Here is a 24152-nt window from a genome sequence, read left to right as displayed (position 1 = left end):
AGATTTTTCACAGATATATTAGTGATCTAATCTAAATTGACAGAAAGGCGTAAACCATACTATACAAGGATTGATACCTGAGCTAATGAGCCTGAATATCAGACCTGAGACCAGACTTGTCAGTGACAAGAATTGTTGTATTATTCTCTCCCTGAGGAGTACGCATTCAGATCCCATTATGGACATTAAATATCATTGAAATATTAAATAAATTAACAGACTAGTTATGACAGCATTATCTTAAATAATAAAATCAGGTCAGCGTACTGAGAGTGTGCTATTTGCCTGTTCACTCAAACACAATCAATTACATCTCCAGCAGCGAATCATCAACCAACATGAAAAGAATGAAACAGAACAAAACCATCCCAGGAACATGCTTCGGCCATTCGGTCCCTCTGGATTGTTCTGCCAGATGGAACCAAAGCCTGGACTCTGATTAGAGCTTTGTTCCTGAAAGATAACGCCCCACACTACCCCATCCCAACACATTTGGTTAGCTTTTCTTGCTGCACGTCTTTAAATAAATAGAAAGAGAACACAATCCATTTGGCCAACTAAGACAATCAACTTGTACTGCTGTTCAATTTGAAATTTGTGATCAGCGTTCATCAATGAAAGTGGCCTCATTTACACAGCAAATATTCCAAAGAAAGTCTTCCCTTCGGCTGTGTCTACATATCCCGTTGTCTCCTCGTTAACCCTGGAGAAGATCTGATCTCCCTCCAGGAACTCAAAGATGGCTCCCTGGTAGGAGGTTTTGTACCAGGGCTCCTTGCGTTGGTGAGAGTGGCAGGCGGATTTGGTGGCTTTCAGTAGAATGGCTTCCTCGGGATAACTTGGTGACAGCTTGGAGAGTTCGTGGCTCAGGTAAACAGCCTGGGGCTGACACTCCATGCTGTGGAAGACCACCTGGGTGTAGACAAAGTACTGTCCAGGCCTCTTGATGATGAGATGGTTGTCCCTGAACTCCAGGCCCTCGGTGAAGGTGGAATCACTCTCATTTTGCCAAATCACGGTCCCTCCTTTGGTTTGCAATGCTGATGAAAGACAGGACAACGTAAGAATGGAATATTTTACCCACCTGAACATACTGGCTGTGTTTAGTTTTCCCACTAACGAATAGGACCCTTGCTGGAATAGTCCCCGGTCTCTCCTTCCAAGTGCTGAACCATTCCCTGCTTGCACCTAAATGGGTGGAGAGGCCTTGGTGCTGTGGTCAGACGGATGGAATTGTATTGGAGACTTGCTCACCAGAGTCAGAAATGAGCATTTCAGAGATCTCACCCTTGAATCATGTGGCAAGCTTTGATCTGTGTTTGAACAAGGCACGAGACTTTACTCAAAGTCATTTGAGTCCAATCTGAAGCATTACATTAGGAAAGCCTTAGAGTAACATGTGTCACGTTATGAGGGTCCTCATAACTCGCACACAGTCTGGTGATTGCTGGGATTGCCTAAGGTGGGCTGTGGGGTCAGGGTTTTTCCACAATATCCCCTCCACATCTCACCTGGCATCTCCGTGGAGGGTGACGGTGACATGGGGAGGGGTTGGAACTAGGTAGCACCGAGCTAAGATGTTCCAGAGTAGGACAGACATGACCACCTGGCCAATCCTATCCTGTCCAGCACTCCCATTTGTTCCAGTTTCCACCAGGAACACGTTCCCATCATAATCTTTTTTGGGATTGGTGCAAACCTTCTCACAACCAGCATTAGATATTCTGCCACTGAGCACTGATGTATTTGCTGGTTATTCCAAAACCAGTCAATTGAGTTTTAGTGCCACCCAATTAACCCAACTGTTCCTAATCCAGCATATAGAGGTATGTTGCCACTAGCCATTATGCTGATTGGCTCAAATCCTCTTAGGTACAGAGAAGGCAAAATCTCATCAGTATGCATCCCTTTTCCCAACCCCTCCACCTTCTCCCGACCCCCTCCCAGCTGCTGGGGCCTATTCTCTAGAGGATGTGGTCACATTGAGAACAGTTCTGTACCTGTCAGGTGAGCTGCGATTCTCGGCTGGGGGTCACTCCCCACCTGCTGCAGGAGTTGGGGCAAACCTGGAAATGGAAAAGATGGCCATTTAGTCTTTCCCGTAACAATCACAGAGAGAGGACGGATAGAAACTGGAAGAGGCCGAGAGAGAGAGTTTGAAAACCAGAGATGGGGGTTGGGGGTGGTGGGGGGGGGAGCGGGGGGGGGGGGGGGAGAGCGCGAGCGAGAAAAAGAGGTTGGTACTGACTGGGAGAAACACACACACACACACACACACACACACACACACACACAGAGGGATTGGTACTGACTGGGAGACACACACACACGCACACACACGACCACAAGACACACACAAAGGGATTGGTACTGACTGAGGACACAGAGACACACACACACACACACACACACACACACACACACACAGGGATTGATACTGACTGGGGACACACACACACACACACAGAGGGATTGGTACTGACTGGGGGGGTAGAGACTGGGAGACACACACAGACACACACACACACACACACACACACACACACACACACACAGACACACAGGGATTGGTACTGACTGGGAGACGGAGACACAGACACACACACACAGATACACAGGGGTTGGTACTGACTGGGAGACACGGGTGGGGCTTTGGTAGAGATTGGGAGATACGGGAGATACTGGGAGACACAGAGAGGGGGGTTGGTAGAGACTGGGAGACACAGAGAGGGGGGTTGGTAGAGACTGGGAGACACAGAGAGGGGGGGTAGAGACTGGGAGACACAGAGGAGGTGGAGGGGGGGGGTTGTTGGTTGAGATAGATATCAGAGTCAGAGCTAGACTGACACTTACCGTTCCTCACAGGGAATCCTGTCACAGCTGAATAATTCTCCATTTTCTGTCCTGGGGCAGGCGTTGAGTTCAGTGTTTCCTGCAAACAGAGAGAGATCAAACTGTGAGACTCGGCCCAACTCTCAGCCCAGTACAGGGTCAGCAGGATGGGGATGTTTGCTGTAAAATCCACTCCCTGATTCTCAGACTCCAGAGAAAAGACAGGGTCTCAGCCAACCACCCCAGTCAATCCCCGAGCCCCGAGCTGATCCTCACCTGGTTTGGAGGGAGCACTCCAAACTGAAGCAGGAAGAGAAAGGTCGATAGCAGCAACAAGCCGAGGACAGCGAGTGTACACAGAGCCCGCCAGAAACAGCTTGTGTTGGAGCCTGACTCCCTGATGGGCAGCAGCCCCCCATTCTCCAGCTCCAAGAACTTGGCCTCAGTGTCCATGCTGTCAGGGGGCAGAGGGAACTCGCTGGGCTCAGTCTCTCTCGGGTCCACTCAGGCTCTGTCTGAGGGTCTCTGTCTCTGTCTCTCTCTCTCTCTGGGAGGGAACTCGCTGGGTCAGCCTCTCTCTCTCTGTGGGTCAGAGAGTGCAGGGAAAGCTCTTTATAAAAGCTGCTGGAATGGAAGCGATGAGTTCAGCTGCCGGTGAAATGGAAACACCGCCTCCGGCTTTGTGGTTCGGGCTATCCCACCAGCTCACTCTCGGACCATCATTTCCTTCCCCCTCCCTCTGCCCACCGCTGACTGGCAAGTTCCCCAGGCTTAGGGCACCCTCCCCCAGGGCTATTCCCACAGACTCACACACACACACACACACACACACACACAGACACACACACACACAGACACATCGACACACACAGATACACCGGCACACACACACACAGACTCACTCACACACAGACACACACAGACTCACTCACACACACACACACACACACACAGACTCACTCACACAGACTCACTCACACAGACTCACTCTCACACACACACAGACTCACTCACACACAGACACACTCACACACACACACACACACACAGACTCACTCACACAGACTCACTCTCACACACACAGACTCACACACACAGACACACAGACTCACACACACACAGACACACACACACACGCAGGCACACACACACGCAGGCACACACACACACAGACTCACTCACACAGACTCACTCACTCACACAGACACACACACACGCATACACCCACACACAGACTCACTCAAACAGACTCACACACACACACACAGACTCACTCACTCACACAAACTCACATACACACACACAGACTCACTCACACACAGACTCACTCACACACATACAGACACACACATAGACTCACATACACACAGACTCACTCACACACAAACTCACTCACACACACACAGACTCACACACACAGACTCTCACACACAAACACACACAGACTCACTCACACACAGACTCACTCACTCACACACGGACTCACTCACACAGACTCACACACACACACACAGGCTCACACGCACACACAGACTCACTCACACACACACAGACTCTCGCACACACACATTCACTCACACACGCACAGACACACACAGACTCACTCACACACACACACACACAGACTCCCTCACTCACACACAGACTCACTCACTCACACACGGACTTACTCACACAGACTCACACACACACAGGCTCACACGCACACACAGACTCACTCACACACACACAGACTCTCGCACACACACATTCACTCACACACGCACAGACACACACAGACTCCCTCACTCACACACAGACTCACACACACACACAGACACACACACACAGACACACACACACAGACTCACTCACACAGACTCACACACACACAGATTCACTCACACACACAGGCAGACACACACACACACACACAGACTCACTCACACACAGACTCACTCACACACACAGACTCACTCACACACACACAGATTCACTGACACTGACACAGACTCATACACACAGGCAGACTCACACACACAGACTCATTCTCACACACATACAGAAATACACACACAGGCTCTTTCTCACACACACACTCACAGAAATACACATGCACACAGACTCACTCACATACAGACTCACAGAAACACACACACAGACTCACTCACACACAAATGCTCACATAGAAAAACGTACACGCACATCTTCCTCTCCCAGTTTCTCCCTGTTCCCCAGATCCCAGTTTCTCTCTGTTCCCAACTCCCAGTTTGTTTCTGTTCCCCAGATCCCAGTTTCTCCCTGTTCCCCAGATCCCAGTGTCTCCCTATTCCCCAGCTCCCAGTTTCTCCCTGTTCACCAGATACCAGTTTCTCCTTGTTCCCAGATCCCAGTTTTGCCCTGTCCCCCAGCTCCCAGTTACTCTCTGTTCCCCACATCCCAGTTTCTCCCTGTTCCCCAGATTCCAGTGTCTCCCTACTCCCCAGCTCCCAGTTTCTCAATGTTCCCCAGATCCTAGTTTCTCCCTGTTCCCAAGATTCCAGTTTCTCCCTGTTCCCCAGATCCCAGTTACACCCTGGTCCCAAATCCAAGTTTCTCCCCATTCCCCAGCTCCCAGTTTCCCCCTATTCCCCAGATCCCAGTTTCTCCCTGTTCCCAGATCCCTGTGACTCCCTGTTCCCCAGATCCCAGTTTCTCCCTGTTCCCCAGTTTCTTCCTGTTCCCCAGATCCCAGTTTCTCCCTGGTCCCAAATCCAAGTTCCTCTCTGTTCCCCAGATCCCATTTTCTTCCTGTTCCCAGCTCCCAGTTTCCCCTGATTCCCCAGATCCCAGTTTCTTCCTGTTCCCCAGCTCCCAGTTTCTCCCTGTTCCCAGTTCCCAGTTTCTTCCTGTTCCCCAGCTCCCAGTTTCTCCCTGTTCCCAGATCCCAGTATTTCCCTGTTCCCAGATCCCAGTGACTCCCTGTTCCCCAGATCACAGTTTCTTCCTGTTCCCCAGCTCCCAGTTTCTCCCTGTTCCCAGATCCCAGTTTCTCACTGTTCCCTAGATGCCAGTTTCTCCCAGTTCCCAGATCCCAGTTTCTCCCTGTTCTCAGATCCCAGTTACTCCCTGTTCCCCAGATCCTAGTTTCCCCCTGTTCCCCAGATCCCAGTTTCTCCCTGTTCCAAATCCCAGTGTCTCCCAGTTCCCAGTTCCCAGTTTCTCCATGTTCCCCAGCTCCCAGTTTCTCCCTGTTCCCCAGATCCCAGTTTCTCCCTATTCCCAGATCCCAGTTTCTACATGCTCCTCAGATCCCAATTTCTCCCTGTTCCCAGCTCCCAGTTTCTCCCTGTTCCCCAAATCACGGTTTCTCTCCGTCCCCCAGATCCCAGTTTCTCCCTGTTCCCTAGATCCCAGTTTCTCCCTGATCCCCAGCTCTCAGTTTCACCCTGATCCCCTGATCCTGATTTATCTCTGTTCCCTAGATCTCAGTGTCTACACATTCCCCAGATCCCAGTTACTCCCTGTTCCCAGATCCCAGTTTCTCCCTGTCCCCCAGATCCCAGTTTCTCCCTGTTCCCAGATCCCAGTTTTTCTCTGTTTGCAGATCCCAATTTCTCCTTGTTCCCCAGTTCCCAGTTTCACCCTGTTCCCAGATCCCAGTTTCTCCATGCTCCCCAGATTCCAGTTTCTCCCTGTTCCCAGCTCCCAGTTTCTCCCTGTACCCCAGATTATAGTTTCTCCCCGTTCCCTAGATGCCAGTTTCTCCCTGTTCACAAGATCACAGTTTCTCCCTGTTCCCAGCTCCCAGTTTCTCCCTGTTCCCCAGATCACAGTTTCTCCCCGTTCCCTAGATGCCAGTTTCTCCCTGTTCCCAGATCCCAGATTCTCCCTGTTCTCAGATCCCAGTTACCCCCTGTTCCCCTGATCCCAGTTTCTCCCTGTTCCCCAGATCCCAGTTTCTCAGTGTTCCCAGATCCTAGTTTTTCCATGTTCCCTAGATCCCAGTTTCCCCCTGTTCCCAGATCCCAGTTTCTCCCTGTTCCAAAATCCCAGTGTCTCCCTGTTCTCAGATCCCAGTTTCTCCCTGTTCTCCAGATCCCAGTTTCTCCATGTTCCCAGATTCCAGTTTCTCCCTGTCCCCAAATCCCAGTTTCTCCATGTTCCCTGAACTCAATTATTTCCTGTTCCTCAGATCCCAGTTTGTCCCTATTCCCAGATCCCAGTTTCTCCCCGTTCCCCAGATCCCAGTTTCTCCATGTTCCCAGATCCCAGTTTCTCCCTGATCCCAGATCAAAGTTTCTCCCTGTTACCCAGATCCTAGTTACTACCTATTTCCCAGATCCCAGTTTCTCCCTGTTCCCAGCTCCCAGTTTCTCCCTGTTCTCAGATCCCAGTTACCCCCTGTTCCCCTGATCCCAGTTTCTCCCTATTCCCCTGATCCCAGTTTCTCCCTGTTCCCTGGATCCTAGTTTCACCCTGTTCCCCAGATCCCAGTTTCTCTGTGTTCCCAGATCCCAGTTTTTCCATGTTCCCTAGATTCCAGTTTCCCCCTGTTCCCAGATCCCAGTTTCTCCCTGTTCCAAAATCCCAGTGTCTCCCTGTTCTCAGATCCCAGTTTCTCCCTGTTCTCCAGATCCCAGTTTCTCTGTGTTCCCAGATTCCAGTTTCTCCCTGTCCCCAAATCCCAGTTTCTCCGTGTTCCCTGAACTCAGTTATTTCCTGTTCCTCAGATCCCAGTTTGTCCCTGTTCCCAGATCCCAGTTTCTCCCCATTCCCCAACTCCCAGTTTCGCCCTGTTGCCAGATCCCAGTTTCTCCCTATTCCCCAGATCCCACTTTCTCCCTGATCCCAGATCAAAGTTTCTCCCTGTTACCCAGATCCCAGTTACTAACCATTCTCCAGATCCCAGTTTATTCCTGTTCCCAGATCCCAGTATCTCCCTGTTGCCAGATCCCAGTTTGTCCCTGATCCCCAGATCTCGGTTTCTCCCTGATCCCCAGAACCCAGTTTCTTCCAGTTCCCCAGATCCCAGTTTCTCCCATTCCCCAGATCCCAGTTTCTCCCTGTTCCCTAGCTCCCAGTATCTCACTGTTCCCAGGTCTCAGTTTCTTCCTGTTCCCCCGATCCCATTATCTCCCTGTTGCCAGATCCCAGTTTCTCCCTGTTCCCCAGGTCCCAGTGTCTTCCTGTTCCCCAGTTCCTGGTTTCACCCTGTTCACTAGATCCCAGTTTCTCCCTGATCCCCAGATCCCAGTTTCTCCTTGTTCCCAGTTCCTCTCTGTTCCCCAGATCCCGGTTTCTCCCTGTTCCCAGATCCCAGTTCCTCTCTGTTCCACAGATCCCGGTTTCTCCCTGTTCCCTAGATCCCAGTTTCTCCCTGTTCCCCAGATAAGTTTCTTTCCGTTCCCCAGATTCCAGTTTCTCCCTGTTCCCTAGATCCCAGTTTCTCCCTGTACCCAGCTCCCAGTTTCTCCCTATTCCCCAGATCCCAGTTTCTTCCTGTCCCCCAGCTCCCAGTTTCTCCCTGAATCCAGTTTCTTCCTGTTCCCCAGATCCCAGTTTCTCCCTGATCCCCAAATCCCAGTTTCTTCCTGTTCCCCGATCCAAGTTTCTCTCTGTTACCCAGATCCCAGTTACTACCTATTTCCCAGATCCCAGTTTCTTGCTGTTCCCAGATCCCAGTATCTCGCTGTTGCCAGATCCCTGTTACTCCCTGATCCCCAGATCTCGGTTTCTCCCTGATCCACAGATCCCAGTTTCTTCCTGTTCCCTAGATCCCAGTTTCTCCCTGTTCCCCAGATACCAGTATCTCCCTGTTCCCTAGCTCCCAGTATCTCCCTGTTCCCAGGTCTCAGTTTCTTCCTGTTCCCCCGATCCCAGTATATCCCTGTTGCCAGATCCCAGTTTCTCCCTGTTCCCCAGATCCTGGTTTCTCCCTGATCCCCAGATCCCAGTTTCTCCCAGTTCCCCAGATCCCATTTCTCCCTGTTTCCAGATCCCAGTTTCTCCCTGTTCCCGAGATTACAGTCTCTCACTGTTCCTCAGATCCCAGTGTCTCCCTGTTCCCCAGATCCTGGTTTCTCCCTGTTCCCCAGATCCAAGTTACTACCTATTCCACAGATCCCAGTTTCTTCCTGTTCCCAGATTCCAGTATCTCCCTGTTGCCCAATCCCAGTTTCTCCCTGATCTCCAGATCTTGGTTTCTTCCTGTTCCTCAGATCCCAGTTTCTCCCCGTTCCCTAGCTCCCAGTATCTCCCTGTTCCCAGGTCTCAGTTTCTTCCTGTTCCCCCGATCCCAGTATCTCCCTGTTGCCAGATCCCAGTTTCTCCCTGTTCCCCAGATCCTGGTTTCTCCCTGATCCCCAGATCCCAGTTTCTCCCAGTTCCCCAGATCCCATTTCTCCCTGTTTCCAGATCTCAGTTTCTCCCTGTTCCCGAGATTACAGTCTCTCACTGTTCCTCAGATCCCAGTTTCTCCGTGATCCCCAGATCCCAGTTTCTGCTTGTTCCCAGTTTCTCCCTGTTCCCTAGATCCCAGTTTCTCCCTGTTCCCTAGATCAGTTTCTCCCCGTTCCCCAGATCCCAGTTTCTCCCTGTTCCCTAGATCCCAGTTTCTCCCTGTACTCAGCTCCCAGTTTCTCCCTATTCCCCAGATCCCAGTTTCTTCCTGTTCCCCAGCTCCCAGTTTCTCCCTGATCCCAGTTTCTCCCTGTTTCCCAGATCACAGTTACTACCTAATCCCCAGATCCCAGTTTCTCCCTGTTCCCAGATCCCTGTGTCTCCCTGTTCCCCAGATCCTAGTTTCTCCTAGTTCCCCGGATCACAGTTTCTCCCTGTTCTCCAGATCCCACTATCTCCCTGTTCCCCAGATTCCAGTTTCTCCCTGTTCCTCAGATCCCAGTTTTCCCATGTTCCCTTGATCCCAGTTTCTCCCTGTTCCCAGATCCCTGTGTCTCCCTGTTCCCCAGATCCTAGTTTCTCCTAGTTCCCCGGATCACAGTTTCTCCCTGTTCTCCAGATCCCACTATCTCCCTGTTCCCCAGATTCCAGTTTCTCCCTGTTCCTCAGATCCCAGTTTTCCCATGTTCCCTTGATCCCAGTTTCTCCCTGTTGCCAGATCCCAGTTTCTCCCAGTTCCCCAGATCTCAGTTTCTCCCATTCCCCAGATCCCAGTTTCTCCCTGTTCCTCAGATCCCAGTTTTCCAATGTTCCCTTGATCCCAGTTTCTCCCTGTTGCCAGATTCCAGTTTCTCCCTGTTCCTCAGATCCCAGTTTTCCCATGTTCCCTTGATCCCAGTTTCTCCCTGTTGCCAGATCCCAGTTTCTCCCTGTTACCCAGATCCCAGTATCTCCCTTTTCCCCAGATCCAATTTCTCCTCATTCCCAGACCCCAGTTTTCCCATATTCCCTTGATCCCAGTTTCTCCCAGTTCCCAGATTCCAGTTTCTCCATGTTCCCCAGCTCCCAGTGTACTCCTGTTCCCTAGATCCCAGTTTCTCCCTGATACCCAGATCTGAGTTTCTCACTGTTCCCAGATCCCAGTTTCTTCCTGTTCCCAGATTCCAGTTTCTCCCTGTTCCCCAAATCCCAATTTCTCTGGGTTCCCTGATCCCAGTTTCTCCCTGTCCTCTAGATCCCAATTTCTCCCTGTTCCAGCTCCCAGTTTCTCACTGTTCCACAGATCCCAGTATCTCCCTGTTCCCCAGATCCCAGTTTCTTTCTGTTCCCCAGATCCCAGTTTCTCCTTGTTCCCAATTTCACTCTGCTCCCAGCTCCCGGTTTCTCCCTGTTCCCAGCTCCCAGTTTCTCTCTTTTCCCCAGATCCCAGTTTCGCCTTGTTCTCTTGATCCCAGTTTGTCCCTGTTCCCAGATCCCAGTTTGTCCCTGTTCCCAGTTTCACCCTGTTCCCAGCTCCCAGTTTATCACTGTTCCCCAGATCCCAGTATCACCCTGTTCCCTTGATCCCAGGTTCTCCCTGTTCCCCAGATCAGTTTCTCCCTGTTCCCCAGATCCCAGTTTCTCTCTTTTCCCCAGACCCCAGTTTCTCCTTGTTCCCAATTTCACTCTGTTCCCAGCTCCTGGTTTCTCTCTGTTCCCTAGATCCCAGTTTGTCCCTGTTCCCAAATCCCAGTTTGTCCCTGTTCCCCAGATCCCAGTTTCTCCCTGTTCCCAGATCCCAGTGTCTCCCTGTTCCTCAAATCCAGTTTCTCTCTGTTACTCAGATCCTAGTTTCTCTCTGTTCCCTAGATTTCAGTTTCTCCATGCTCCCCAGCTCCCACTTTCTCTCTGTTCTGCAGGTCCCAGTGTCTCCCTGTTCCCCAGATCTCAGTTTTTCCCTGATCCCCAGATCCCAGTTTCTCCCTATTCCCAGATCACAGCTTCACCCCGTTCTCCAGATCCCAGTTACTCCCTGTTCCCAGATCCCAGTTTCTCTCTTTTCACCTAGATGCCAGTTTCTTCCTGTTCCCAGATCCCAGTTTCTCCCTGTTCTCAGATCCCAGTTACTCCCTGTTCCCCAGATTGCAGTTTCTCCCTGTTCCCTGGATCCCAGTTTCTCCCATTTTGCCAGATCCTAACTTTTCCTCATTCCCAGATCCCAGTTTCCCCATGTTCCGCAGCTCCCAGTGTCTCCCAGTTCCCAGATTCCAGTTTCTCCATGTTCCCCAACTCCCAGTGTCTTCATGTTCCCCAGATCCCAGTTTCTCCCTGATCCCCAGGTCTGAGTTTCTCCCTGTTCCCAGATCCCAGTTTCTCCCTGTTCTCCAAAGCCCAGATTCTCCCTGTTCCCTGGATCCCAGTTTCTCCTTTTTCCACAGATCCTAGTTTTCCTCGTTCCCAGTCCCCAGTTTTCCCATGTCCCCTAGATCCCAGTTTCTGCCTGTTCCCAGATTCCAGTTTCTCCTTGTTCCCCAAATCCCAGTTTCTCCCTGTTCCCAGTTTCTCCCTGTTCCCAGCTCCCAGTTTCTCACTGTTCCTGAGATCCCAGTATCTCCCTGTTCCCCAGATCCCAGTTTCTCCATGTTCCCCAGATCCCAGTTTCTCCCTGTTCCCAAATCCCAGTTTCTCCATGTTCCCCAGATCCTTGTGTCTCCCTGTTCCCCTGATCCCAGTTTCTCCCTGATCCCAAATCCAAATTTCTCTCCATTCCCCAGATCCCAGATCCTTCCTGTTCCCCAGTTCCCATTTTCTCCCTGTTCCAAGCTCCCAGTTTCTCCCTATTACCCAGATCCCAGTTTCTCCCTGTTCCCCAGCTCCCAGTTTTTTCCTGTTCCCAGATCGCAGTGACTTCCTCTTCCCCAGATCCCAGTTTCTCCCTGTTCCCCATTTCACAGTTTCTTCCTGTTCCCCAGATACCAGTTTCTCCCTGTTTCTCAGATCCCAGTTTCTTCCTGTTCCCCAGCTCCCACTTTCTCCCTGATCCCCAGATCCCAGTTTCGCCCTGTTCCCAACTCCCAGAGTCCCCCAGTTCCCAGATTCCTGATTCTCCATGTTCCCCAGCTCCCGGTTTCTTCCTGTTCCCCAGGACCCAGTTTCCATTTTCTCCCTGTTCCGAGCTCCCAGTTTCTCCCTATTCCCCAGATCCCAGTTTCTCCCTGTTCCCCATTTCACAGTTTCTTCCTGTTCCCCAGATCCCAGTTTCTCCCTGTTTCTCAGATCCCAGTTTCTTCCTATTCCCCAGCTCCCAGTTTCTCCTTGATCCCCAGACCTCAGTTTCTCCCTGATCCCCAGATCCGAGTTTCTCCCTGTTCCCAGATCCCAGTTTCTTCCTGTTCTCAGATCCCAGTTACTCCCTGTTCCCAGCTCCTAATTTCTTCCTGTTCCCCAGACCTCAGTTTCTCCCTGATCCCCAGATCCGAGTTTCTCCCTGTTCCCAGATCCCAGTTTCTCCCCATTCCCCAGATCCCAGTTTCTCCCTGTTCCCAGATCCCAGTTTCTCTCTGTTCCCTAGATGTCAGTTTCTTCCTGTTCCCAGGTCCCAGTTTCTCCCTGTTCCCTGGATCCCAGTTATTCCCTGTTCCCCAGATCGCAGTTTCTCCCTGTTCCCTGGATCCCAGTTTCTCCCATTTTGCCTGATCCTAACTTTTCCTTGTTCCCAGATCCCAGTTTTCCCACATTCCGCAGCTCCCAGTGTCTCCCAGTTCCCAGATTCCAGTTTCTCCATGTTCCCCAACTCCCAGTGTCTTCATGTTCCCCAGATCCCAGTTTCCATTTTCTCCCTGTTCCGAGCTCCCAGTTTCTCCCTATTCCCCAGATCCCAGTTTCTCCCTGTTCCCCATTTCACAGTTTCTTCATGTTCCCCAGATCCCAGTTTCTCCCTGTTTCTCAGATCCCAGTTTCTTCCTGTTCCCCAGCTCCCAGTTTCTCCTTGATCCCCAGATCCCAGTTTCTCCCTATTCCCAGATCACAGTTTCTCCCCGTTCTCCAGATCCCAGTTACTCCCTGTTCCCAGATCCCAGTTTCTCTCTTTTCACCTAGATGCCAGTTTCTCCCTGTTCTCAGATCCCAGTTACTCCCTGTTCCCCAGATTGCAGTTTCTCCCTGTTCCCTGGATCCCAGTTTCTCCCATTTTGCCAGATCCTAACTTTTCCTCATTCCCAGATCCCAGTTTCCCCATGTTCCGCAGCTCCCAGTGTCTCCCAGTTCCCAGATTCCAGTTTCTCCATGTTCCCCAACTCCCAGTGTCTTCATGTTCCCCAGATCCCAGTTTCTCCCTGATCCCCAGGTCTGAGTTTCTCCCTGTTCCCAGATCCCAGTTTCTCCCTGTTCTCCAAAGCCCAGATTCTCCCTGTTCCCTGGATCCCAGTTTCTCCTTTTTCCACAGATCCTACTTTTCCACATTCCCAGTCCCCAGTTTTCCCATGTTCCCTAGATCCCAGTTCCCAGAGTCCAGTTTCTCCATGTTCCCCAGCTCCCAGTGTCTCCCAGTTCCCAGATCCCAGTTTCTGCCTGTTCCCAGATTCCAGTTTCTCCTTGTTCCCCAAATCCCAGTTTCTCCCTGTTCCCACTTTCTTCCTGTTCCCCAGCTCCCAGTTTCTCCCTGTTCCCAGATCCCAGTTTCGCCCTGTTCCCAAATCCCAGAGTCCCCCAGTTCCCAGATTCCTGTTCCTCCATGTTCCCCAGCTCCCAGTTTCTTCCTGTTCCCCAGAACCCAGTTTCCATTTTCTCCCTGTTCCCCTGCTCCCAATTTATCCCAGTTCCCAGATCCCAGTTTCTCCCTGTTCCCAGATCCCAGTCACTCCCTGTTACCCAGATCCCAGTTTCTCCCTGTTCCCCAGATCACAGTTTCTTCCTCTTCCCCAGATCCCAGTTTCTCACTCTTCCCTGATCCCAGTTTCTTCCTGTTCTCAGATCCCAGTTACTCCCTGTTTCCAGATCCCAATTTCTCCCTGTTTCCAAATCCCAATGTCTCCCAGTTCCCAGATTCCAGTTTCTCCATGTTCCCCAGCTCCCGGTTTTTTCCTGTTCCCAGATCCCAGTGACTTCCTGTTCCCCAGATCCCAGTTTCTCCCTGTTCCCCATTTCACAGTTTCTTCCTGTTCCCCAGATCCCAGTTTCTCCCTGTTTCTCAGATCCCAGTTTCTTCCTGTTCCCCAGCTCCCAGTTTCTCCCTGTTCCCAGATCCCAGTTTCGCCCTGTTCCCAACTCCCAGAGTCCCCCAGTTCCCAGATTCCTGTTTCTCCATGTTCCCCAGCTCCCGGTTTCTTCCTGTTCCCCAGAACCCAGTTTCCATTTTCTCCCTGTTCCCCAGCTCCCAATTTATCCTGGTTCCCAGATCCCAGTTTCTCGCTGTTCCCAGATCCCAGTCACTCCCTGTTACGCAGATCCCAGTTTCTCCCTGTTCCCCAGATCCCAGTTTCTTCCTGTTGTCAGATCCCAGTTACTCCCTGTTCCCAGATCCCAATTTCTCCCTGTTTCCAAATCCCAATGTCTCCCAGTTCCCAGATTCCAGTGTCTCCATGTTCCCCAGCTCCCAGTGTCTTCCTGTTCCCTCGATCCCAGTTTCTCCCTGATCCCCAGATCCGAGTTTCTCACTGTTCCCAGATCCCAGTTTTCCCATGTTCCCTTGATCCCAGTTTCTCCCAGTTCCCAGATTCCAGTTTTCCCATGTTCCCCAGCTCCCAGTGTCTTCCTGTTCCCTAGATCCCAGTTTCTCCCTGATCCCCAGATCCGAGTTTCTCACTGTTCCCAGATCCCAGTTTCTGCCTGTTCCAGATTCCAGTTTCTCCCTGTTCTCCAAATCCCAATTTCTCTGGGTTCCCTGATCCCAGTTTCTCCCTGTTCTCTAGATCCCAGGTTCTCCCTGTTCCCCAGCTCCCAGTTTCTTCCTGTTCCCCAGATATCAGTTTCTCCAGTTCCCAGCTCCCAGTTTCTCCCTGTTCCCAGATCCCAGTTTCTCTCTGTTACCTAGATGCCAGTTTCTCCCTGTTCCCAGATCGCAGTCACTCCCTGTTACCCAGATCCCAGTTTCTCCCTGTTCCCCAGATCACAGTTTCTTCCTGTTCTCACATCCCAGTCACTCCCTGTTCCCCAGATCCCAGTTTCTCCCTGTTCCCCAGATCACAGTTTCTTCCTGTTACCCAGATCCCAGTTTCTTCCTGTTCTCAGATCCCAGTTACTCCCTGTTCCCAGCTCCTAATTTCTTCCTGTTCCCCAGATCCGAGTTTCTCCCTGTTCCCAGATCCCAGTTTCTCCCCATTCCCCAGATCCCAGTTTCTCCCTGTTCCCAGATCCCAGTTTCTCTCTGTTCCCTAGATGCCAGTTTCTTCCTGTTCCCAGGTCCCAGTTTTTCCCTGTTCCCTGGATCCCAGTTATTCCCTGTTCCCCAGATCGCAGTTTCTCCCTGTTCCCTGGATCCCAGTTTCTCCCATTTTGCCTGATCCTAACTTTTCCTTGTTCCCAGATCCCAGTTTTCCCACATTCCACAGCTCCCAGTGTCTCCCAGTTCCCAGATTCCCGTTTCTCCATGTTCCCCAGATCCCAGTTTCTCCCTGATCACCAGGTCTGAGTTTCTCCCTGTTCCCTGATCCCAGTTTCCCCCTGTTCTCCAGATCCCAGTTTCTCCCTGTTCCCAGATCCCAATTTCTCCCTGTTTCCAAATCCCAATGTCTCCCAGTTCCCAGATTCCAGTTTCTCCATGTTCCCCAGCTCCCGGTTTGTTCCTGTTCCCAGATCCCAGTGACTTCCTGTTCCCCAGATCCCAGTTTCTCCCTGTTCCCCATTTCACAGTTTCTTCCTGTTCCCCAGATCCCAGTTTCTCCCTGTTTCTCAGATCCCAGTTTCTTCCTGTTCCCCAGCTCCCAGTTTCTCCCTGTTCCCAGATCCCAGTTTCGCCCTGTTCCCAACTCCCAGAGTCCTCCAGTTCCCAGATTCCTGTTTCTCCATGTTCCCCAGCTCCCGGTTTCTTCCTGTTCCCCAGAACCCAGTTTCCATTTTCTCCCTGTTCCCCAGCTCCCAATTTATCCCGGTTCCCAGATCCCAGTTTCTCCCTGTTCCCAGATCCCAGTCACTCCCTGTTACGCAGATCCCAGTTTCTCCCTGTTCCCCAGATCCCAGTTTCTTCCTGTTGTCAGATCCCAGTTACTCCCTGTTCCCAGATCCCAATTTCTCCCTGTTTCCAAATCCCAATGTCTCCCAGTTCCCAGATTCCAGTTTCTCCATGTTCCCCAGCTCCCAGTGTCTTCCTGTTCCCTCGATCCCAGTTTCTCCCTGATCCCCAGATCCGAGTTTCTCACTGTTCCCAGATCCCAGTTTTCCCATGTTCCCTTGATCCCAGTTTCTCCCAGTTCCCAGATTCCAGTTTTCCCATGTTCCCCAGCTCCCAGTGTCTTCCTCTTCCCTAGATCTCAGTTTCTCCCTGATCCCCAGATCCGAGTTTCTCACTGTTCCCAGATCCCAGTTTCTGCCTGTTCCAGATTCCAGTTTCTCCCTGTTCTCCAAATCCCAATTTCTCTGGGTTCCCTGATCCCAGTTTCTCCCTGTTCTCTAGATCCCAGGTTCTCCCTGTTCCCAGATCCCAATTTCTCCCTGTTCCCAAATCCCAGTGTCTCCCAGTTCCCAGATTCCAGTTTCTCCAGTTCCCAGCTCCCAGTTTCTCCCTGTTCCCCAGATCACAGAATCTCCCCATTCCTCAGATCCCAGTTTCTCCCTGTTCCCAGATCCCAGTTTCTCTCTGTTCCCTAGATGCCAGTTTCTCCCTGTTCCCAGATCGCAGTCACTCCCTGTTACCCAGATCCCAGTTTCTCCCTGTTCCCCAGATCACAGTTTCTTCCTGTTCTCACATCCCAGTCACTCCCTGTTCCCCAGATCCCAGTTTCTCCCTGTTCCCCAGATCACAGTTTCTTCCTGTTACCCAGATCCCAGTTTCTTCCTGTTCTCAGATCCCAGTTACTCCCTGTTCCCAGCTCCTAATTTCTTCCTGTTCCCCAGATCCGAGTTTCTCCCTGTTCCCAGATCCCAGTTTCTCCCCATTCCCCAGATCCCAGTTTCTCCCTGTTCCCAGATCCCAGTTTCTCTCTGTTCCCTAGATGCCAGTTTCTTCCTGTTCCCAGGTCCCAGTTTTTCCCTGTTCCCTGGATCCCAGTTTCTCCCTGTTCCCCAGATCGCAGTTTCTCCCTGTTCCCTGGATCCCAGTTTCTCCCATTTTGCCTGATCCTAACTTTTCCTTGTTCCCAGATCCCAGTTTTCCCACATTCCGCAGCTCCCAGTGTCTCCCAGTTCCCAGATTCCAGTTTCTCCATGTTCCCCAACTCCCAGTGCCTTCATGTTCCCCAGATCCCAGTTTCTCCCTGATCCCCAGGTCTGAGTTTCTCCCTGTTCCCTGATCCCAGTTTCCCCCTGTTCTCCAGATCCCAGTTTCTCCCTTTTCACTGGATCCCAGTTTCTCCCTTTCCCCCAGATCCTAGTTTTTCCTCATTCCCAGATCCCGGTTTTCCCATGATCCCTAGGTCCCAGTTTCACCCAGTTCCCAGATTCCAGTTTCTCCATGTTCCCCAGCTCCCAGTGTCTTCCTGTTCCCTAGATCCCAGTTTCTCCCTGATCCCCAGATCCGAGTTTCTCACTGTTCCCGGATCCCAGTTTCTGCCTGTTCCCAGATTCCAGTTTCTCCCTGTTCTCCAAATCCCAATTTCTCTGGGTTCCCTCACCCCAGTTTCTCCCTGTTCTCTAGATCCCAGTTTCTCCCTGTTCCCAGATCCCAATTTCTCCCTGTTCCCAAATCCCAGTGTCTCCCAATTGCCAGATTCCAGTTTCTCCATGTTCCCCAGCTCCCAGTTTCTTCCTGTACCCCAGATCCCAGTTTCTCCCTGACCCCCAGATCCGAGTTTCTCCCTGTTCCTGATCCCCGTTTCTCCCTGTTCTCCAGATCCCAGTTTCTACATGCTCCCCAGATCTCAGTTTCTCCTGTTCCCAGCTCCCAGTTTCTCTCTGTTCCCCAGATCACAGTTTCTCCCGGTTCCCCAGATCCCAGTTTCTCCCTGTTCCTAGATACCAGTTTCTCTCTGTTCCATAGATGCCAGTTTCTTTCTGTTCCCAGGTCTCAGTTTCTCCCTGTTTTCAGATCCCAGTTACTCCTTGTTCCCCAGATCGCAGTTTCTCCCTGTTTCCTGGATCCCAGTTTCTCCCTGATCCCCAGATCCTAGTTTCTCCTCGTTCCCAGATCCCAGTTTTCCCATGTTCCCTTGATCTCAGTTTCTCTCAGTTCCCAGATTCCAGTTTCTCCATGTTCCCCAACTCCCAGTGTCTTCCTGTTCCCTAGATTCCAGTTTCTCCCTGTTTCCAGATCCCAGTTTCTCCCTGTTCTCAGATCCCAGTTACTACCTGTCCCCCAGATCGCAATTTCTCCCTGTTCCCTGGATCCCAGTTTCTCCCATTTTGCCAGATCCTAACTTTTCCTCGTTCCCAGATCCCAGTTTTCCCATGTTCCCCAACTCCCAGTGTCTTCACGTTCCCCAGATCCCAGTTTCTCCCTGATCCCCAGGTCTGAGTTTCTCCCTGTTCCCAGATCCCAGTTTCTCCCTATTCCCAGATCACAGTTTCTCCCCGTTCTCCAGATCCCAGTTACTCCCTGTTCTCAGATCCCAGTTACTCCCTGTTCCCTAGATTGCAGTTTCTCCCTGTTCCCTGGATCCCAGTTTCTCCCATTTTGCCAGATCCTAACTTTTCCTCATTCCCAGATCCCAGTTTTCCCATGTTCCGCAGCTCCCAGTGTCTCCCAGTTCCCAGATTCCAGTTTCTCCATGTTCCCCAACTCCCAGTGTCTTCATGTTCCCCAGATCCCAGTTTCTCCCTGATCCCCAGGTCTGAGTTTCTCCCTGTTCCCAGATCCCAGTTTCTCCCTGTTCTCCAAAGCCCAGATTCTCCCTGTTCCCTGGATCCCAGTTTCTCCTTTTTCCACAGATCCTAGTTTTCCTCATTCCCAGTCCCCAATTTTCCCATGTTCCCTAGATCCCAGTTCCCAGATTCCAGTTTCTCCATGTTCCCCAGCTCCCAGTGTCTCCCTGTTCCCAGATCCCAGTTTCTGCCTGTTCCCAGATTCCAGTTTCTCCTTGTTCCCCAAATCCCAGTTTCTCCCTGTTCCCACTTTCTTCCTGTTCCCCAGCTCCCAGTTTCTCCCTGTTCCCAGATCCCAGTTTCGCCCTGTTCCCAAATCCCAGAGTCCCCCAGTTCCCAGATTCCTGTTCCTCCATGTTCCCCAGCTCCCAGTTTCTTCCCGTTCCCCAGAACAGAGTTTCCATTTTCTCCCTGTTCCCCCGCTCCCAATTTATCCCAGTTCCCAGATCCCAGTTTCTCCCTGTTCCCAGATCCCAGTCACTCCCTGTTACCCAGATCCCAGTTTCTCCCTGTTCCCAGATCCCAGTCACTTCCTGTTACCCAGATCCCAGTTTCTTCCTGTTCTCAGATCCCAGTTACTCCCTGTTTCCAGATACCAATTTCTCCCTGTTTCCAAATCCCAATGTCTCCCAGTTCCCAGATTCCAGTTTCTCCATGTTCCCCAGCTCCCGGTTTTTTCCTGTTCCCAGATCCCAGTGACTTCCTGTTCCCCAGATCCCAGTTTCTCCCTGTTCCCCATTTCACAGTTTCTTCCTGTTCCCCAGATCCCAGTTTCTCCCTGTTTCTCAGATCCTAGTTTCTTCCTGTTCCCCAGCTCCCAGTTTCTCCCTGTTCCCAGATCCCAGTTTCGCCCTGTTCCCAACTCCCAGAGTCCCCCAGTTCCCAGATTCCTGTTTCTCCATGTTCCCCAGCTCCCGGTTTCTTCCTGTTCCCCAGAACCCAGTTTCCATTTTCTCCCTGTTCCCCAGCTCCCAATTTATCCTGGTTCCCAGATCCCAGTTTCTCCCTGTTCCCAGATCCCAGTCACTCCCTGTTACGCAGATCCCAGTTTCTCCCTGTTCCCCAGATCCCAGTTTCTTCCTGTTGTCAGATCCCAGTTACTCCCTGTTCCCAGATCCCAATTTCTCCCTGTTTCCAAATCCCAATGTCTCCCAGTTCCCAGATTCCAGTTTCTCCATGTTCCCCAGCTCCCAGTGTCTTCCTGTTCCCTCGATCCCAGTTTCTCCCTGATCCCCAGATCCGAGTTTCTCACTGTTCCCAGATCCCAGTTTTCCCATGTTCCCTTGATCCCAGTTTCTCCCAGTTTCCAGATTCCAGTTTTCCCATGTTCCCCAGCTCCCAGTGTCTTCCTGTTCCCTAGATCCCAGTTTCTCCCTGATCCCCAGATCCGAGTTTCTCACTGTTCCCAGATCCCAGTTTCTGCCTGTTCCAGATTCCAGTTTCTCCCTGTTCTCCAAATCCCAATTTCTCTGGGTTCCCTGATCCCAGTTTCTCCCTGTTCTCTAGATCCCAGGTTCTCCCTGTTCCCAGATCCCAATTTCTCCCTGTTCCCAAATCCCAGTGTCTCCCAGTTCACAGATTCCAGTTTCTCCATGTTCCCCAGCTCCCAGTTTCTTCCTGTTCCCCAGATATCAGTTTCTCCAGTTCCCAGCTCCCAGTTTCTCCCTGTTCCCCAGATCACAGAATCTCCCCATTCCTCAGATCCCAGTTTCTCCCTGTTCCCAGATCCCAGTTTCTCTCTGTTCCCTAGATGCCAGTTTCTCCCTGTTCCCAGATCGCAGTCACTCCCTGTTCCCCAGATCCCAGTTTCTCCCTGTTCCCCAGATCACAGTTTCTTCCTGTTCTCACATCCCAGTCACTCTCTGTTCCCCAGATCCCAGTTTCTCCCTGTTCCCCAGATCACAGTTTCTTCCTGTTACCCAGATCCCAGTTTCTTCCTGTTCTCAGATCCCAGTTACTCCCTGTTCCCAGCTCCTAATTTCTTCCTGTTCCCCAGACCTCAGTTTCTCCCTGATCCCCAGATCCGAGTTTCTCCCTGTTCCCAGATCCCAGTTTCTCCCCATTCCCCAGATCCCAGTTTCTCCCTGTTCCCAGATCCCAGTTTCTCTCTGTTCCCTAGATGCCAGTTTCTTCCTGTTCCCAGGTCCCAGTTTTTCCCTGTTCCCTGGATCCCAGTTATTCCCTGTTCCCCAGATCGCAGTTTCTCCCTGTTCCCTGGATCCCAGTTTCTCCCATTTTGCCTGATCCTAACTTTTCCTTGTTCCCAGATCCCAGTTTTCCCACATTCCGCAGCTCCCAGTGTCTCCCAGTTCCCAGATTCCAGTTTCTCCATGTTCCCCAACTCCCAGTGTCTTCATGTTCCCCAGATCCCAGTTTCTCCCTGATCCCCAGGTCTGAGTTTCTCCCTGTTCCCTGATCCCAGTTTCCCCCTGTTCTCCAGATCCCAGTTTCTCCCTGTTCACTGGATCCCAGTTTCTCCCTTTCCCCCAGATCCTAGTTTTTCCTCATTCCCAGATCCCGGTTTTCCCATGTTCCCTAGGTCCCAGTTTCACCCAGTTCCCAGATTCCAGTTTCTCCATGTTCCCCAGCTCCCAGTGTCTTTCTATTCCCTAGATCCCAGTTTCTCCCTGATCCCCAGATCCGAGTTTCTCACTGTTCCCGGATCCCAGTTTCTGCCTGTTCCCAGATTCCAGTTTCTCTCTGTTCTCCAAATCCCAATTTCTCTGGTTTCCCTCACCCCAGTTTCTCCCTGTTCTCTAGATCCCAGTTTCTCCCTGTTCCCAGATCCCAATTTCTCCCTGTTCCCAAATCCCAGTGTCTCCCAATTGCCAGATTCCAGTTTCTCCATGTTCCCCAGCTCCCAGTTTCTTCCTGTTCCCCAGATCCCAGTTTCTCCCTGACCCCCAGATCCGAGTTTCTCCCTGTTCCTGATCCCCGTTTCTCCCTGTTCTCCAGATCCCAGTTTCTACATGCTTCCCAGATCTCAGTTTCTCCTGTTCCCAGCTCCCAGGTTCTCTCTGTTCCCCAGATCACAGTTTCTCCCGGTTCCCCAGATCCCAGTTTCTCCCTGTTCCTAGATACCAGTTTCTCTCTGTTCCATAGATGCCAGTTTCTTTCTGTTCCCAGGTCTCAGTTTCTCCCTGTTTTCAGATCCCAGTTACTCCTTGTTCCCCAGATCGCAGTTTCTCCCTGTTTCCTGGATCCCAGTTTCTCCCTGATCCCCAGATCCTAGTTTCTCCTCGTTCCCAGATCCCAGTTTTCCCATGTTCCCTTGATCTCAGTTTCTCTCAGTTCCCAGATTCCAGTTTCTCCATGTTCCCCAACTCCCAGTGTCTTCCTGTTCCCTAGATTCCAGTTTCTCCCTGTTTCCAGATCCCAGTTTCTCCCTGTTCTCAGATCCCAGTTACTACCTGTCCCCCAGATCGCAATTTCTCCCTGTTCCCTGGATCCCAGTTTCTCCCATTTTGCCAGATCCTAACTTTTCCTCGTTCCCAGATCCCAGTTTTCCCATGTTCCCCAACTCCCAGTGTCTTCACGTTCCCCAGATCCCAGTTTCTCCCTGATCCCCAGGTCTGAGTTTCTCCCTGTTCCCAGATCCCAGTTTCGCCCTTTCCCCCAGATCCTAGTTTTTCCTCGTTCCCAGATCCCAGTTTTCTGATGTTCCCTTGATCCCAGTTTCTCCCAATTCCCAGATCCCTGTTTCTCCCTGTTCCCTGGATCCCAGTTTCTCCCTTTCCCCCAGATCCTAGTTTTTCCTCGTTCCCAGATCCCAGTTTTCCCATGTTCCCTAGATCCCAGTTCCCAGATTCCAGTTTCTCCATGTTCCCCAGCTCCCAGTTTCTTCCTGTTCTCACATCCCAGTCACTCCCTGTTCCCCAGATCCCAGTTTCTCCCTGTTCCCCAGATCACAGTTTCTTCCTGTTACCCAGATCCCAGTTTCTTCCTGTTCTCAGATCCCAGTTACTCCCTGTTCCCAGCTCCTAATGTCTTCCTGTTCCCAAGACCTCAGTTTCTCCCTGATCCCCAGATCCGAGTTTCTCCCTGTTCCCAGATCCCAGTTTCTCCCCATTCCCCAGATCCCAGTTTCTCCCTGTTCCCAGATCCCAGTATCTCTCTGTTCCCTAGATGTCAATTTCTTCCTGTTCCCAGGTCCCAGTTTCTCCCTGTTCCCTGGATCCCAGTTATTCCCTGTACCCCAGATCGCAGTTTCTCCATGTTCCCTGGATCCCAGTTTCTCCCATTTTGCCTGATCCTAACTTTTCCTTGTTCCCAGATCCCAGTTTTCCCACATTCCGCAGCTCCCAGTGTCTCCCAGTTCCCAGATTCCAGTTTCTCCATGTTCCCCAACTCCCAGTGTCTTCATGTTCCCCAGATCCCAGTTTCCATTTTCTCCCTGTTCCGAGCTCCCAGTTTCTCCCTATTCCCCAGATCCCAGTTTCTCCCTGTTCCCCATTTCACAGTTTCTTCATGTTCCCCAGATCCCAGTTTCTCCCTGTTTCTCAGATCCCAGTTTCTTCCTGTTCCCCAGCTCCCAGTTTCTCCTTGATCCCCAGATCCCAGTTTCTCCCTATTCCCAGATCACAGTTTCTCCCCGTTCTCCAGATCCCAGTTACTCCCTGTTCCCAGATCCCAGTTTCTCTCTTTTCACCTAGATGCCAGTTTCTCCCTGTTCTCAGATCCCAGTTACTCCCTGTTCCCCAGATTGCAGTTTCTCCCTGTTCCCTGGATCCCAGTTTCTCCCATTTTGCCAGATCCTAACTTTTCCTCATTCCCAGATCCCAGTTTTCCCATGTTCCGCAGCTCCCAGTGTCTCCCAGTTCCCAGATTCCAGTTTCTCCATGTTCCCCAACTCCCAGTGTCTTCATGTTCCCCAGATCCCAGTTTCTCCCTGATCCCCAGGTCTGAGTTTCTCCCTGTTCCCAGATCCCAGTTTCTCCCTGTTCTCCAAAGCCCAGATTCTCCCTGTTCCCTGTATCCCAGTTTCACCTTTTTCCACAGATCCTAGTTTTCCTCATTCCCAGTCCCCAGTT

At 51.5% G+C, this 24152-nt stretch overlaps 1 protein-coding gene across 1 annotated transcript; it reads right to left on the bottom strand.

The window, feature by feature from the left end:
- Window positions 1-630: 630 nt before the first annotated feature.
- On the bottom strand, window positions 631-23460 carry LOC140455100 (tumor necrosis factor-like). Its single transcript, XM_072549763.1, has 3 exons — window positions 23317-23460; window positions 2854-2932; window positions 631-1040 (listed from the first exon to the last, which is right to left on the bottom strand). The coding sequence occupies exons 1-3, from the start codon at window positions 23458-23460 to the stop codon at window positions 631-633; spliced, it is 633 nt and encodes a 210-aa protein (XP_072405864.1).
- Window positions 23461-24152: the final 692 nt, after the last annotated feature.

Source organism: Chiloscyllium punctatum, chromosome 30, assembly GCF_047496795.1.
Source record: "Chiloscyllium punctatum isolate Juve2018m chromosome 30, sChiPun1.3, whole genome shotgun sequence".
Classification (NCBI taxonomy): Eukaryota; Metazoa; Chordata; class Chondrichthyes; order Orectolobiformes; family Hemiscylliidae; genus Chiloscyllium; species Chiloscyllium punctatum.
The sequence above is the reverse complement of the archived record's forward strand: the minus strand, read 5'-3'. Positions and strand labels throughout refer to the sequence as shown.

Excerpts from the sequence above, each read along its gene's own strand:
- LOC140455100 (XM_072549763.1), bottom strand. The coding sequence starts at position 23,460 with ATGGAGAAACTGGAATCTGGGAACTGGGAGACACTGGGAGCTGCGGAA. Across the intron at positions 2,933-23,316 it reads TGGAGAAACTGCGATCTGGG|GAAACACTGAACTCAACGCC; the intron begins GTACAGGGAATA and ends CTCTGTTTGCAG. Across the intron at positions 1,041-2,853 it reads AGGATTCCCTGTGAGGAACG|CATTGCAAACCAAAGGAGGG; the intron begins GTAAGTGTCAGT and ends GTCTTTCATCAG.